Below are 15,539 nucleotides of genomic sequence, written 5' to 3' on the forward strand. Positions count from 1 at the left end.
AAGCCGCCCCCCTTTCTTTCAAGCACAGAGACCCAGAGAGACGCCCAGGAGCTCCCGAAAAAAACGTTGCTGATTAGAGCTGCCAGGTCAGAAACAGCTGTGAGACACTGAAGTCCCCACTTGTAAGCGCCCCAGCTCCACCTCGGCCCCTATCCCCAAGGTTGGGTATTGGTTAAAGGGGGGAAGGGAATACCTCCACTAACCGCTACAACCGCCTCCTGCCAAGTCCCCGCTTGGGCCCACCAAACTCACAGCCTGAAGAATCCCACACTCACTGGAAAGTGGGGCCCGGTCCTGGTCCCGGTCCGGCTCCCGGAATTCGGCGGGTCTCCCAGGGTTTGGGGGGAGGTGGCGGCTGGGACGCCATCTCCTCCGCCTCCTCTCGGCTCCCGCTCCTACCCCTGACTGTCCAGGCCCGCGTAGACCAGCACCTGGAGCGTAAGGCACAACGGGCAGAACACCGAGCCGTCCACCCCGCCCACCCTTGCAGTCAGGACAAGGCTTGAGTTACTTTGCCAGCTGAATCCATACAGCGGGAGGTTATGCCACTAATTTGTGGGAAGAAACACGCTCTTTGTATTTGCCCCAGAAAGAGCTGCCGTTCTAAACCTCAGGGTAAAGGCTCATCGATATTTCTGGTAGCGGCTACAACTCCCTAGACGTCGGAGTCCCACCGAGGCTTTTCTGGGAGTGGACCAGTCGGGCTAGGAGTAAAGCCGCACGCACTCCTTCGCTTGTTGGGGAGGTGGGGTGAGGTGGCAAACCAGGCAGTTTTTCGGATTTCCTTTACAAACAAGAAGGGAGAAGCTCACTTAGTCCTAGCGAGAGCGGGCTGGTACTTTTGTTCTAAAGCCCACGTTTCCTCGGGGAACAGAATTGCTAGACGCAATAGGTGCGTTGTCTTTAGTCTTCCCTGTTCCCTTCGAGGGCCGGAAGGGGTTAAATCTCAGGCTCCGGCGTCTGGGGAGAAGGTGAGGCGGGTAGGTAAGAGGTGAAGGAGTGCAGACTGGGTGCAAAAGAGGTGTGGCGGGAGAGAGTTCGTTTCTCTCCTGCTGGAGCGGCTTTGTTAGCAAAGGAGGGGTGAGTGGGAAGTTTGTTGCACCTGACCGAAGGGGGAAGGGCTTGCTTGGCGAAAACTGAGGCTTGAGGTTAGATCTCGGGATGAACTTTTCAAGAGTCCACAGTAGATTCCAGAGCTGAATGTTTCAGAAGCCCAGTGAAGTGTGATCACCTCTTTCTCCGTAAATCCACACCCCCAGCCCCACGCCGCGTTACGAATGATACCCTTCGGTAGGGAAATGAGTTTTAAAAGATCTTAGGATATGAGACTCAGTCTGGTCATTTCGCTAGTTTTTCTTATACCCTGCCCCTTTTCTCATTTTCGATGACTGGTTTTTGTAATCGTCCAAGAGGTGAAAATAAAGTCCTTCCTCTCCTCCAGTAAGCCAGAGACTGGGCTAGTTATCCTTGATTTGGGGAGGAGGGATTCAGTCCTCCTAGGGAGCCTGACACATGAAAGGCGGCTTTGTAGCAACTTGTTACAGAGTTATTTCTATAAAACAAACAAATAAACGAAAAGCAAACATCTTGAGGGTAACCAACACTGGAAAACTTACATTGTGGAATACCTTTCTCAGGGCTTGCTTTCAAACATAATAAATCTAATATGGACAACCGATTTCTAATATCTTATGAAATCCTGGCATTTAATTACCTCACGATGAAAAAACCAAATTTAAGACGTAACGTATTTTCTCCTTTTAATGTTAACATTCTTGAGAAGTTGATAGATTGTTGGTAGGTGAAAATGATGTTGAGAGGTTTGTAAATTCATAGCTCGTTTATTAACACACATTCAAAAGAGGTCTTTTTTGGGGTCTATTTTTAGACCTCTTCAAATTACTCAGGACTGGAAGTTTTGTAATTCTCATCAATCAGGTTTGGGAACTTCTCAGAGCCAGGAGATTGTAATGTGTCATTTATTTACTTTGCATGATACCTTTGTTCTTGTGAACTTATTGGAAAAATAAACATTGTCTTCTAGCCATGAAAAATAAAATAAATTTTAATATAGCTATTTAAGTATCGAGGGAAATCTTCATTAAGTGTCCTTTTAAAGTGCTTATTGATTTATTGGAAGAGGGTGTATTTCTGTCTCTTTTTGAGTTAAATGTTACTTCTGAATTAAGTAAAATTCTTGACCTTAACTAATGGAGAAAAAATAACTTAGAATAAGAGGTGAAACAGAAACAGTTTCTCTGTGTATGTAGTCAGAGATGCACTGTAAATGCTTATATTCAGCCCCTCACAGCATCCGATCTCTTCTCTGCATCAAAGTAGATTAAATGGGTTGGGAAAAGGGATCCAGATCACTAGTAAATAGTAATGACTTGACCTTGACCACACAGATCTTATTTATTTATTTATTGAGATGGAGTCTCGCTCTGTTGCCCAGACTGGAGTACAGTGGCACGATCTTGGCTCTCTGCAACCTCTGCCTCCTGGGTTCGGGCGATTCTCCTGCCTCAGCCTCCTGAGTAGCTGGGACTACAGGTGCGTGCCACCACGCCTGGCTGATTTTTTGTATTTTTAGTAGAGATGGGATTTCATTGTGTTAGCCAGGATGGTCTCGCTCTCCTAACCTCATGATCCTCCTGCCTCAGCCTCCCAAGGTGCTGGGCTTACTGCAACCTCCACCTACTGGGTTCAAGTGATTCTCCTGCCTCAACCTCCCGAGTAGCAGGGATTACAGGTGCACACCTCCACACCTGGCTAATTTTTCTATTTTAGTAGAGATGGAGTTTTACCGTGTTGGCCAGGCTGGTCTTGAACTCCAGACCTCAAGTGATAACGCCTGCCTCGGCCTCCCAAAGTGCTGGGATTACAGGCGTGAGCCACCGGGCCTGGCCAGATCTTCATTATTTAGAGGCTGTTTTCCACATATTCTGTTTTCTTTCTTGAAAATACCCTGGAGCCCAAATTTACTTAGGCAACCCTAACTATGCGTTTCTCAATTCTGGTGTTTCAAAGTTGTCACCTTGTCAGCTTGTATGGTGTGTCCATACAAGCCTGATTTTCTTCCCCCTGCTGACTCACATATTCCCCTGAATTAGAATTCAGCCAGAAGCAATCTGTTTTTAGTAGTCCTGGCTGCTGAACTGATTTTTATGGTGAAGAGTTCTATGTAACTATATGCCTGTCTTCCTCATTATTTTGTGCAAGAATCTTGGTAAGTGGCCCCAAACATTTAGCAACTTGCAAGTAAGTAGGAAGTTTTAGAGGTTTGGAAAATGCAGACTAGAAGAATCACGTCTTTATACTAAGCTGTTGGGAGGAGCTTCACCCTTCCACAAATTTTAAGCAAGTTCATTTGAATTATGAAACTGCACAAATTAAAAGATGCCACTGTCGTTCATCTGTATGACCACAGTTACAGCATGCCATAAGATTGCCATGCAATGATTATTTTCTAAAATATGGGCAGTTGATCATTTTAAGGTAATATGAACTGTTTCACTAATTAGAAGATCTTGTTTTGCTGAACAAATTAGGTTGTTTGAATTTTTAGTACCCCCTCCTTCCTGGTAACAGGAGACAGATTTGCCTTCATTCTCTATATAGTATTTTTTTGTGAGTTTATTTAAATTGCAAAAATTGGCAATTTAAGCAAACAGTTGCTCTCAAATATTTTGTACTTAATTTGTTTTTGTTGAAGGTTTTTTTGTTTGTTTGTTTGCTTGTTTGTTTGAGATGGAATTTCGCTCTTATTGCCCAGGCTGGAGTGAAGTGGCATGATCTCGGCTCACTGCAACCTCCGCCTCCTGGGGTTCAAGTGATTCTCTTGTCTCAGCCTCCTGAGTGGCTGGGATTATAGGCACACGCCAACACACCTGGCTAATAGTTTTTTGTATTTTTAGTAGAGATGGGGTTTTACCATGTTGGCCAGGCTGGTCTCAAACTCCTGTTGTCAGGTGATCCGCCCGCCTCGGCTTCCCAAAGTGCTGGGATTACAGGTGTGAGCCACTGCACCTGGCCTTTTGTTGGAGGTTTTACTCATGAAAGGGGCAGATTTTTATTTTGTTAACAGGTGGTTGCCATTTAGTCATATAATCAAAGTAAAGTTGATGTCTTTAGACCTGCTGATCAACTTTGTTGTTGTTGTTGTTGTTTGTATTTTTGAGACAGCATCTCACTCTGTTGCCCACGCTGGAGTGCAGGCACCAGCCACCACACCCAACTAATTTTTGTATTTTTAGTAGAGACAAGGTTTCACCATGTTGGTCAGGCTGGTCTTGAACTCCTGACCTCAAGTGATCTGCCCACCTCAGCCTCCCAAAGTGCTGGGATTACAGATGTGAGCCACTGCACCCGGCCTCAATTTGTTTTAAATAGTTGGCCGCTAAGCTATCATTAAGGGTACTCCAGTATTATATAAGGTAGACTGATCAGATTTTTTTGTCTAGTCTGAATGCCAAGGCCCTTAGCCACCTAGAGGTTCTCCGAAAATCACTGACATGAGGCAAATTGATTAATGGGAGAAAAGGCATACACGTTTATGTAATGTGTATACACAGGAGCCTTCAGAATGAAGACATAATGATAACAGGGGAAATTGTCCATTTTTATGCTTAGGTTCATCAAAGTATGGACGGCACATAGAAATATGATTGAACAAAAAGGTAATCAACTCAGTGGGGAAACCCAGCAAGCCTGTCTAGGTTCTTGGCCTCTCAGAGCATGCATTCCTTCCTTCTGGGTGTGGGGCAGGACCTGCCATGGAATGGGGAGTCTTATGACCTACAGTCAGACAAGAGAGGTTAGATCATTTCTTCGTCTTTTTTTTTTTTTTCTGTTTCTTTTTAGAGACAAGGTCTTGCTCTGTCACCCAGGTTGGGGTACAGTGGCATGATCTTGATTCACTACAACCTCTACCTCTTGGGCTCAAGCGATCCTCCCACCTCGGTCTTCTGAGTAGCTGGGAATACAGGTGTGTACCACCATGCCCAGCTAATTTTTCAATTTTTTTGTAGAGACAGGGTCTTGTGGGTTGTTGCCCAGGCTGATCTCAAACTCCTGGCCTCAAGCGAACCTCCTACTTGGGCCCCACAACCACAAAGTGGTGAGACTATAGATGTGAGCCACTGCACCTTGCCTAGTTTTTCATGGTCAGTTTTTACTCAGAAAGGTGGAGGGAAAATTTGAGTAATAGGCATATGTGTGTGTGTGTGTATGTGTATATATATATATATATATATGTATATATATATGTATATATATATACATATATATATATGTATATATATATGTATATATATATATATATATACATATATATATATATACTTTTTTTTTTTTTTTTTTGAGACGGAGTTTCTCCCTTGTTGCCCAGGCTGGAGTGCAATGGCGCGATCTCGGCTCACTGCAACCTCCACCTCCCAGGTTCAAGTGATTCTCCTGCCTCAGCCTCCCAAGTAGCCGGGATTACAGTTGCTTGCCACCATGCCCGGCAAATTTTTTTTTTTTTTTTTGTATTTTTAATAGAGACAAGGTTTCACCATGTTAGCTAGGCTGGTCTCAAACTCCTGACCCCAGGTGATCCACCCTTGGCCTCCCAAAATGCTGGGATTACAGGCATGAGTCACTGTGCCTGACCAAATTTGAGTAATATTTTTAGATTTTATGGCTGGCTTTGGGGAAAGGGGGTTCTGGTTTCTATGACTCACTTTGAGGAAGAGAGACTGTAGTTTTTCTATGGCTAGTCTGGGGAAGAATGAGACAGAGAGACAGGAGGGCAGAAGGTCAGAGAAAAACTTTTGCTTCTGAGGCTGCTGCTGAGGCCTTCATTTTGGGGTATGGCTTTCTGAGCCCCACTACCAGCAAACTCATTTTTAATTTCTTACAGGAAAAGTTTAATGAATTAACTTTGTACAATACTGAATGGTACAAAACAAAAAGCAAAATTTCACCCTGTACCTCTGTTTTCATTACCCTCCTCAGAAGCAACCATTCTTGATTATTTTTATTTCTTTTGATCAACTTAGTTATATTGATGTATTTTATCATAATCCAAAATGCTACACTAAATTCCTTAGCAATTAGAAACCTTTACCGGATCCATCTTATGAACTTCCTTAAAGTTTGTATTTTATAATATGTGTGTAATGAAAGGGGCTTGGTTGGAGAGTACACAATAGTGTTTTTCAAATGAAAGCTAGTTTTTATCCCTAAACATGATGACTTGTCTGTGACAGTAAAATGCAAAAGCTGCTCATTAGTTTTACTTCTTTTCTTTCTAGTTATAATTATTCAATATGTTCCCACTGACTGAGGAAAACAAGCATGTGGCCCGGTTGTTGCTCAATACTGGTACTTGTCCAAGATGTATCTTCAGATTCTGTGGTGTGGATTTTCATGCACCTTACAAACTTCCATACAAGGTATTTTCTTTTCTTTTTTTTTTTTTTTTCAAATTAAGAGAAGGTTCTCTGTATTTTACAATGAATGCTTGTACTTTTGAGGGCAGGTATCTATTCATAACTCTTTTCTAGATTAAAAAACTATAATAAAATTAGTGATATTCATAATTTTGGAATAGTCTCAGAAATGTAAGTTCTTTCTTAAGTGATTATATCTAGCTTTCTAACATTTAGTGTAATGGGATCTTTGTGGAGGAACTCCCTGGTGCGTTTTAACACTTGTATAGATGTTTCCTAAAGGATATCTAAACAGAATATCACAAAATATTGCTTCCTCCCAGGAGGGACTAATATTCCTTACATGTCCTACTATGTGGAAGCATTGTGGGTATGGTTGCCTTTTTCTGTTTTTCCCATTTTCTATATTACCAGTTGTATTTATAAATAGGTATTTGGAATCCTCTAGAAATAAATGCTTATCATCATTATTACTGTTATTAATGACAAAAGTAATATACAGAGATCTTTGACATTTATGGTAATATACAGAGAGCTTTGAGGTTTAATATAACACTTTTTTGCATAAGATATGTAACATCTTTATGAAATGTTTGATTCTAAAAGTGATATTCTTTTTAGAGGCAGATAGTAGTAATACATATGTAAATATATACATTATAAACAGTATGTATACAACATATACACACACAGTTTCTTGTAATTTAAAAAATTGTCCAGGAGTTAGTAGTATCAGTTATTTTTAAAATGTTATTAGTTGTTTCTATTATTTTGGCAATAATAGTACACAATATTCAATTATCATTACTATATGTCAAGGTCTTATATAATTCTCATAATAACTGATTAGGTAAGTACATACTATGATTGTCTCTATTTTCAGATGAAGAAACTGAGATACAGAGAGGTTAAGCAACCTGCCCAAAGTTACACAGCTATTAAGTGAGCAAGCTAGGATTTGAACAGTCTGACTGAATTCAAAACCTAGGATTTGGAACTAGAAGACATGGATTTGAATCCCAGTTCCACCACTTTCCAGCTTCAGTTTACTCCTCTGTAAATGGGAATGATGATAATACCCACCTCACAGGACTTTAAGGGACAATACCTAATAAAGTACGTGGAAACACTTTGAAAACCAGAAATTGGCTGGGTGCGGTGGCTCACGCCTGTAATCCTAGCACTTTGGGAGGCCGAGGCAGGTGGATCACGAGGTCAGGGGTTCAAGACCAGCCTGGCCAAGATGATGAAACCCTGTCTCTACTAAAAATACAAAAATTAGCTGGGCGCCATGGCAGGCGCCTGTGATCCCAGCTACTTGGGAAGCTGAGGCAGGAGAATTGCTTGAACCCAGGGGTGGGGGGTGCGGAGGTTGCAGTGAGCCGAGATCGTGCCACTGCACTCTAGCCTGGGCGACAGTGTGAGACTCCATCTGAAAATTAAAAAAACAAAAACAAAAAACCAGAAATGGTACTTGTGCTATGATGATTTAAATATGTGTATATTCATTTATACACAATATGACTGTAAAGTAATAAGACTGGTTTTGTGTAACCCTGCTTACACATTTTTTTCAGACACACTGTAACCTATTATCTATTATATGTTATTAGATTTTAAATTTATATTAAGAGACTGAGTGTTATCAACTTTCGTTTGTTTCATTTTATGTAAGGAAATATACAAGAATATTTGGACAGCTTTTTGGAAATGTTCATAAATTTTGATCTGTTCTATTCATGTAACTATGTATGTACATGCACATCTGTATATGCACTATGTTATATCTATATTATAGATCTTAGGTAACAACAAACATATTTGTGTGAGTCAAAATGTACCTGTATATGTATGTATGTATATTTCTCTGTTAAAGCAGGAGAGCTAATTTCTCAATAAAATGGATTTAAATTTGTTTGAGTGAAAGATTTTTTCCCTTTACAGTCAGTAAATTGTCATCTGAATGAATTTGAAAAATATACTTTTTCAACAATGGCATAATAAAACATGTCTAAACAAAACAGAGGAAAATCCTCTGAGTATTTTGATGAGAGGAATATCTGAATGAGAGAAATATGAGAATGGTTTCAAAGAAATGCAGGTTTTTAAATTCTAATACAAGACAAATTAGGCAAACTGGAATATAGTAGAGCATGGCTTTCAATTAATATATGGAAATGGTTTGTAATCATATGCTAACTTTCAGCATTGTCAGCATTTGTGTACATTTCTTAGTAAATTTTCTCCAAATTATTTTTACTTATTAGACTACCCTAATGATCAGATTTCATATTAAATAAATATTGTACTTGTGAGCTTTTAGTGATTGTGAGGTTATTAAATAACCTAGCAAGGATGGAAATTCAGTTTGTACTTTTTATATGTTAATCATTAGAACTAAAGTTTGTTTTTACTGAGATTAGCAATGAATGACTCTCACAACAGAACTACAAATTAATAAATTTGTATTGGAGCCTTTCTCCTCAGATTTATGACTTTTGCTTCACTGATATATGGAACTCTTTTGAAAAAGTATTCACACATATATAATAGAGATAGGTAATTCTCTTTTAAATTCCATAAAAGCCAGTGCTGGCTAATAAAATAACTGGATTGCTTCAGAATTGATATGTCAACATTGTAAAATTTGTGATATGTCCTAATTTTCACTCATATTTTCTTGTTTCATCTTACCTAGAAAGCCTTAAGGACATTGTCAGTGGGTCATTACTTTTTCTTTCATTAACTTTCCAGGAGTTGCTCAATGAACTACAGAAATTTCTGGAAACTGAAAAAGATGAATTAATTTTGGAAGTTATGAACCCACCTCCCAAGAAAATTCGACTGCAAGAACTGGAAGATAGTATTGATAATCTAAGTCAAAATGGAGAGGGAAGGATCTCTGTTAGTCAAGTTGGAAGCACTGCTTCCAAGAACTCAAATTTAAATGTATGTAATGTATGCCTAGGAATTCTTCAAGAATTCTGTGAGAAAGATTTCATTAAAAAGGTAAATAACCTGTTTTTCATTATAGGTGCAATTATGTAGAGATTTTCAGTCTTAAAACCAAGAATTCTTTTTTCTTTCCTTTTTTCAAGACAAGACAATTCTTTTTTGGGTCTCATTCTGTTGCCTAGGCTGAAGTGCAGTGGTACAATCACAGCTGACTGCAGCCTCCAACTCCTGGGGCTCAAGCAATCCTCCTACATCAGCCTTCTGAGTAGCTAGGACTACAGGCATGCACCACCATGCCCACCTAATTTTTTTTCTTTTTTTTGAGACGGAGTTTTGCTCTTGTTGTCCAGGCTGTAGTGCAATGGTGCGATCTTGGCTCATCGCAGCCTCCGCCTCCCAGGTTCAAGCAATTGTCCTGCCTCAGCCTCCGGAGTAGCTGGGATTACAGGCATGTGCCACCATGCCTGGCTAATTTTGTATTTTTAGTAGAGACAGGGTTTCTCCATGTTGGTCAGGTTGGTCTCGAACTCCCGATCTCAGATGATTCACCTGCCTTGGCCTCCCAAAGTGCTGGGATTACAGACATGAGCCACTGTGCCCAGCCCTAATTTTTTAATCTTTTTGTAGAAGCAGGATCTCCCTATGTTACTGTGCTGGTCTTGAACTCCTGGCCTCAAGTCATCCTCCTGCCTTGGCCTCCAAAGTACTGGGATTAGAGGTGTGAGTCACTGTACCCGGCCAAGGCCAAGAATTCTTTTTTTTTTTTTGGAGACAGAGTCTCGCTCTGTTGCCCAGGCCGGAGCACAGTGGCGCAATCTCGGCTCACTGTAAGCTCCGCCTCCCAGGTTCATGCCATTCTCCTACCTCAGCCTCCCGAGTAGCTGGGACTACAGGCACCCGCCACCCAGCTAATTTTCTGTATTTTCAGTAGAGACGGGGTTTCACCGTGTTAGCCAGGATGGTCTTAATCTCTTGACCTCGTGATCCGCCCGCCTTGGCCCAAAGTGCCGGGATTACAGGCGTGAGCCACCGTGCCCGGCCAAATTCTTTTTTTTTTTTTCTGGTTTTTTTTTTTTTTGAGACAGAGTTTGGCTCTTGTCACCCAGGCTGTAGTGCAGTGGTGAGATCTCAGCTCACTACAACCTCCGCCTCCCAGGTTCAAATGATTCTCTTGCCTCAGCCTCCTGAATAGCTGGGATTACAGGCACGTGCCACCACGCCCAGCTAATTTTTGTATTTTTAGTAGAGACGGGGTTTCACCATGTTGGCCAGTCTGGTCTCGAACTCCTGACCTCAGGTGATCCGCCTGACTTGGCCTCCCAAAGTGTTGGGATTATAGGCGTGAGCCACCACGCCCGACCTTCTGGTTTCTGTTTTTGTCTTTTTTGAGACAGGGTCCCACTCTGTCACCCAGGCTGGAGTGCAGTGGCATGATATTGGCTCATTGCAACCTCCACCTCTGGGCTCAAGTGATCCTCACGCCTTAGCCTCCCAAGTAGCTGGGACTACAGGCGCACGCCACCATGCCCAGGTCCAAGAATTTTTATATTGAAAGGAACACTGCCGTTCATTTCAACTTGTTTCACACAATTGGATCATTAAAATATTTTCTTTTTTTTAAAAAAAAAACAAAAGCCTACTCTTCTCAAATTACTTTTTAATTGACATATCTGAAAATTAATAAAATGTGTATTCATGTATTTCAGTCATAAGTGCTATTTAATTGAAGAAAAATATAGCAGTTTCTTTTCATTTTGCTGTTTAACATAGCTAAGTTACAGAAAAGTTCATTTCTAGTCGTCCTTATTATTGTCCTGAAAAGACTAGTGGTACAGCCTTGTAGAAGGTAAATGATTGAATGTGGGATTGCCTTTTGTTTGTTTTTTCTGTCAAGAGTGCTATATTTGGGTTTATTTTGTTTGAAAGTTAGGGGTGACCTAATAGAAAGCTACTTTGACACTTAACAGTTTATTCTGAAGCTGTTACTCCTGGCTGTTTTGGTTCCTTGTGGTATTAGTCTTCAGGGTCATAGTTAGGCAATATTTAATCTCAAGATATTTGTGAGTGTTCCACTGTCAAATGTGAAAGTTTGGAAGTTTTGCCATGTCATCTCCTGGACCAGAAATTCATGTTATTAAGATTAGGGTAAGTAATATTTTCAGCAATTCCTGGGAATTTACATAATTGTAATGCTTTTTCAGGTGTGCCAAAAGGTTGAGGCCTCTGGGTTTGAATTCACCAGCCTGGTATTTTCAGTCTCCTTCCCACCACAACTATCTGTAAGAGAGGTAAGGTCATTTGCATGCATAAAACTATATGTGAAGTGCATGCTAGGAATTTCTCAAAAAATGGGAATGTAGAAATATTCCTTACTCTATTATATTTTTTACATTTTGTCTACTTATTGAATGATTGAAGCAATTTATAGCTGCTTAATAAATACTTGTTGAGTGAGTGAATGACAAAAGGAATTAGTTGTGTCCTAACAAAGCAAGTTAGTTTGTCCTAGGACTGCCATCTTTTTTAAAGTCCCTCAATCAGTTGCAGACATTCATTATTAGCTCCATGTGAGGCATGATGGTCAGAGAAAGAGATTTGACTAGGTTTCCAGAGATCTTTTGAGGTGGATATGTGCATTTTAGAATAGTCCTAGAATAGGGTCATTTCAATTATGATGAGCCTTCTTCCCTCTGGAGTAAAATATAAAAAGATGGCATATCTTCCAGTCAATGATAAAAGGGAGAGAAATGGCCTCATTTTTTTAAAACTGTTTTCTTTGTTAAGTGAAAAAAAAAGTCACTGCTGTAATATTCTTATGTGTCAAAACTGACATGAAAACATAAAGCTTTGCTAATACTGTTAAATGAAGCATAGTGAGAAACTTCTGTAATCTCAAATTACAACCATGGGTTCTAGCATATTCGTTTATATTTATGAGATGTCTTTCCCCTAAGAAGCCTACAGTATCACCAGAACATTACATCATAAACCCTCACTTTCTTTGGGTGAGCATGTTTATTAGCTCCAAATAAGCTGAAGATTGTTGAAGCTGGATAGAATGATACAGAAGAGCCAGGAAATGAAAAAGGGTAGAATGATTTTATATAGTATCTGTGTTGCTGACAAGATAACTGAGCAAATGGAAAAATAAAGGGGATGATGATGATGATATAACTGGGCTTATAAACACTTAGAGTCATTTTCTAGTCAATCATCAAAGCATTTCTCACTGATGTGTCATCTTCTGGTCCAATTTTGGTAGAGAGAAACAGACTTCCGAAAGCTGAGTGACTGTCACTTTAGTGAAAGTTTTGAGAAACAAATAGGAATAAGAAGTATATTTTCTGAATGTGGTTATATATCTTACCACCAAACCCTTCCTCTCAAAGCTTATGTTTATATATTTCCCTAACCCTCAGAGCCTGTGAATCAAAGTTTATATTTTTACATTAAGATTCATATTATCCATTTTATCACTTATTTGATGATTTTAACAATATTAGCTTAATGTTATTATTTATAAGGTATTTATATTCCATATTAGAAACAGAAGATTTGTTTGTTTGTTTGTTTGTTTTGAGACGGAATTTCGTTCTTGTTGCCCAGGCTGGAGTACAATGGCGCCATCTCGGCTCACTGCAACCTCTGCCTCCCGGGTTCAAGCGATTCTCCTGCCTCAGTCTCCCAAGTAGCTGGGCTTACAGGCATGCGTCACCACGCCTGGCTAATTTTTGTTTTTGTATTTTTAGTAGAGACGGGGTTTCTCCACGTTGGTCAGGCTGGTCTCCGACACCCGACCTCAGGTGATCCGCCCACCTCGGCCTCCCAAAGTGCTGGGATTACAGGCATGAGCCACTGTGCCCGGCCAGAAGATACTGTTTTTAAAAATAGAATTATTCTGCTTAAACTCTACTTTTTATAACTAATTTTAGCCAGAAAACTATTTAGCAGAAATATGTGACTGTTCTGATTATTGAAGAATTAATATGTTTCCATAGTTTAGTGTGCTATGTTTTATTGTTTTATTTGTAGTAATGACTAATATATTTTAACCTATTCATTTCCTAAGAATAAAAATACAAGAAAGTACAGTTTTATATGCAGTATACTCTTTTCACATCTCAGGTTTCTTCAGAAAATTATGTTTATGGTTCACTTCGTGATTTGCTGTTATGTTACTTTCTCTTTTTTTTTTTTTTTTTTTTTTTTGAGATGGAGTCTGTCTCTGTCACCCAGGCTGGAGTGCAGTGGCACGATCTCAGCTCACTGCAAGCTCCGCCTCCCAGGTTCATGCCATTCTCCTGCCTCAGCATTTCAAGTAGCAGGGACTACAGGTGCCCGCCACCATGCCCGGCTAATTTTTTGTAGTTTTTAGTAGAGATGGGGTTTCACCATGTTAGCCAGGATGGTCTTGATCTGTCTTCTGACCTCATGATCTGCCCGCCTTGGCCTCCCAAAGTGCTGGAATTACAGGCGTGAGCCACCATGCTTGGCCATATGTTACTTTCTTTTATTGCCATCTTTTATTACTTCTTTGGAGTTGAGATATGCTGTGCAAGCCAGGTTGGATAGAAATTGGTTTTTAAACCACTTATTTGTTACACATCTCAGTTTAAGCTAGTTACGTGTATCTTCAGAATATTCTGCATTTTGAATATAAATTAAATTCTGTGATTTCTCTAGTGCCATGTTCTACATTGTGGCTTTCAACTTAGACCTTGTAAATATCTCTACCTTAGAACTTCTTTGTCTGTTTGTAGAACGAACGTCAATATACTATCCATAAAATTGATTGATGTCAATTATCTCATAATTCACACCAGAATATATAATTGAGTCCATTTGAATGATTTGATTTTTTCCACTTCTAAGAAGTAGATTATCACAGATCTATTTAAAGCAAACAACACTTTATCAATATGGTAGTATTTATTATATTCCTGCTTACAAAAGAAACAAAGGGTGGCCTCAAGTAAAGTTTTTTTAAAAATTAAATGGCTAGTCACAGTAGCTCATGCCTGTAATCCCAGCACTTTGGGAGGCTGAGGTGGGAGGATCTCTTGAGTCAGTTCAAGACCAGCCTGGGCAACACAGTGAGACTCTGTCTCTACAAAAAAATTAAAAAATTAGCTGGGTGTGGTGATGCGTATCTGTAGTCCCAGCTACCCTGGAGGCCAAGGTGGGAGGATTGCTTGGGCCTGGGGGGTTGAAGCTGCAGTGAGCCATGATCACACCACTGTACTCTAGCCTGGGTGACAGGGCGAGACCCTGTCTCAAAAAAAAAAAAAAATTAAGCAATAAAATTTGCATTAACGCATCTATATTACTGGTTCTACCAATCCCTTTCTGATGACATCAATTTTTTTTTTTTTTTTGAGACAGGGTCTTGTTCTGTCAGCCAGGCTGGAGTGCAGTGGCGCAGTCTCTACTCACTGCAGCCTCCGCCTCCTGAGTTCAAGCAATTTTCCTGTCTCAGCCTCACGAGTAGCTGGGATTACAGGCATATGCCACCACACCCACCTAATTTTTGTATTTTTAGTAGAGACGCGGTTTCACCATGTTGGTCAGGCTGGTCTCAAACTCCTGATCGCAAGTGATCTGCCCGCCTCGGCCTCCCAAACTTCTGGGATTACAGGTGTGAGCCACCGCTCCCGGCCCCAATAGTTTTTATTTATCATCATTATAAAAGCATTAATTTAAAAGCTTAGAAAGAAAAGTCTATATTTTTGTTCATAGTTAGTATAATAATCATATTCCACTGAGTTCGGGAGAATATGGAAGCAGGATGGAGTATATCTCCTAAATGTGTTTTCTTAGAAGGAACTAGCTAATCAATCAGAACAGCTTTAAACTTAATACTGCTAAAGAAGAGAAGCATAAGCAGATTAACTGGTGAAACAGTGTTACAGTAAGACGTAGTAAGTAGAATAAATAAAGGCAGTATTCAGGGTTTCACAAGAGAACAATATGGAAAGTTGTGGGACATAATGCTTAGAGTCTCCAAAGTCTATAATGGCATACAACATTTTAATAATAAATCTGAGATTATAAGAGAGTAATAAATACCTTACGACTGTCATGGTGACTTTCTGGGTTTGGTCTTATCATTTGAATGTAATAATGGAAGGATAATTCCTTCTTATAAGGCTC

At 40.1% G+C, this 15,539-nt stretch overlaps 2 protein-coding genes across 12 annotated transcripts in view; one reads left to right on the forward strand and one right to left on the reverse strand.

Moving 5' to 3' along the window:
• PEX13 (peroxisomal biogenesis factor 13) overlaps positions 1-411 on the reverse strand; it is a 34,557-nt gene extending 34,146 nt beyond the window's left edge. The window contains exon 1 of one of the 2 annotated variants that reach the window (XM_003830866.5): positions 276-411. In XM_003830866.5, the coding sequence (XP_003830914.3) occupies positions 276-367 (92 nt within the window). In that variant the 5' untranslated portion in view covers positions 368-411. Of the gene's footprint in view, positions 1-252 lie in introns of both variants that reach the window. The other variant, XM_063594935.1, reaches the window with a different exon arrangement.
• The window catches only part of PUS10 (pseudouridine synthase 10), a 91,048-nt gene that overhangs the window by 13,254 nt on the left and 62,255 nt on the right, over positions 1-15,539 (forward strand). For 2 of the 10 annotated variants that reach the window (XM_057301368.1, XM_008956285.4), the window contains exons 1-4: positions 895-980; positions 6,297-6,437; positions 9,189-9,443; positions 11,591-11,677. In XM_057301368.1, the coding sequence (XP_057157351.1) occupies positions 6,312-6,437; positions 9,189-9,443; positions 11,591-11,677 (468 nt within the window). In that variant the 5' untranslated portion in view covers positions 895-980; positions 6,297-6,311. Of the gene's footprint in view, positions 1-697; positions 1,291-4,632; positions 4,680-6,296; positions 6,438-9,188; positions 9,444-11,590; positions 11,678-15,539 lie in introns of those variants that run through there. The other 8 variants (XM_063594934.1, XM_063594933.1, XM_034953209.3 and 5 more) reach the window with 8 other exon arrangements.

This window comes from Pan paniscus, chromosome 12, assembly GCF_029289425.2.
Source record: "Pan paniscus chromosome 12, NHGRI_mPanPan1-v2.0_pri, whole genome shotgun sequence".
Taxonomy (NCBI): Eukaryota; Metazoa; Chordata; class Mammalia; order Primates; family Hominidae; genus Pan; species Pan paniscus.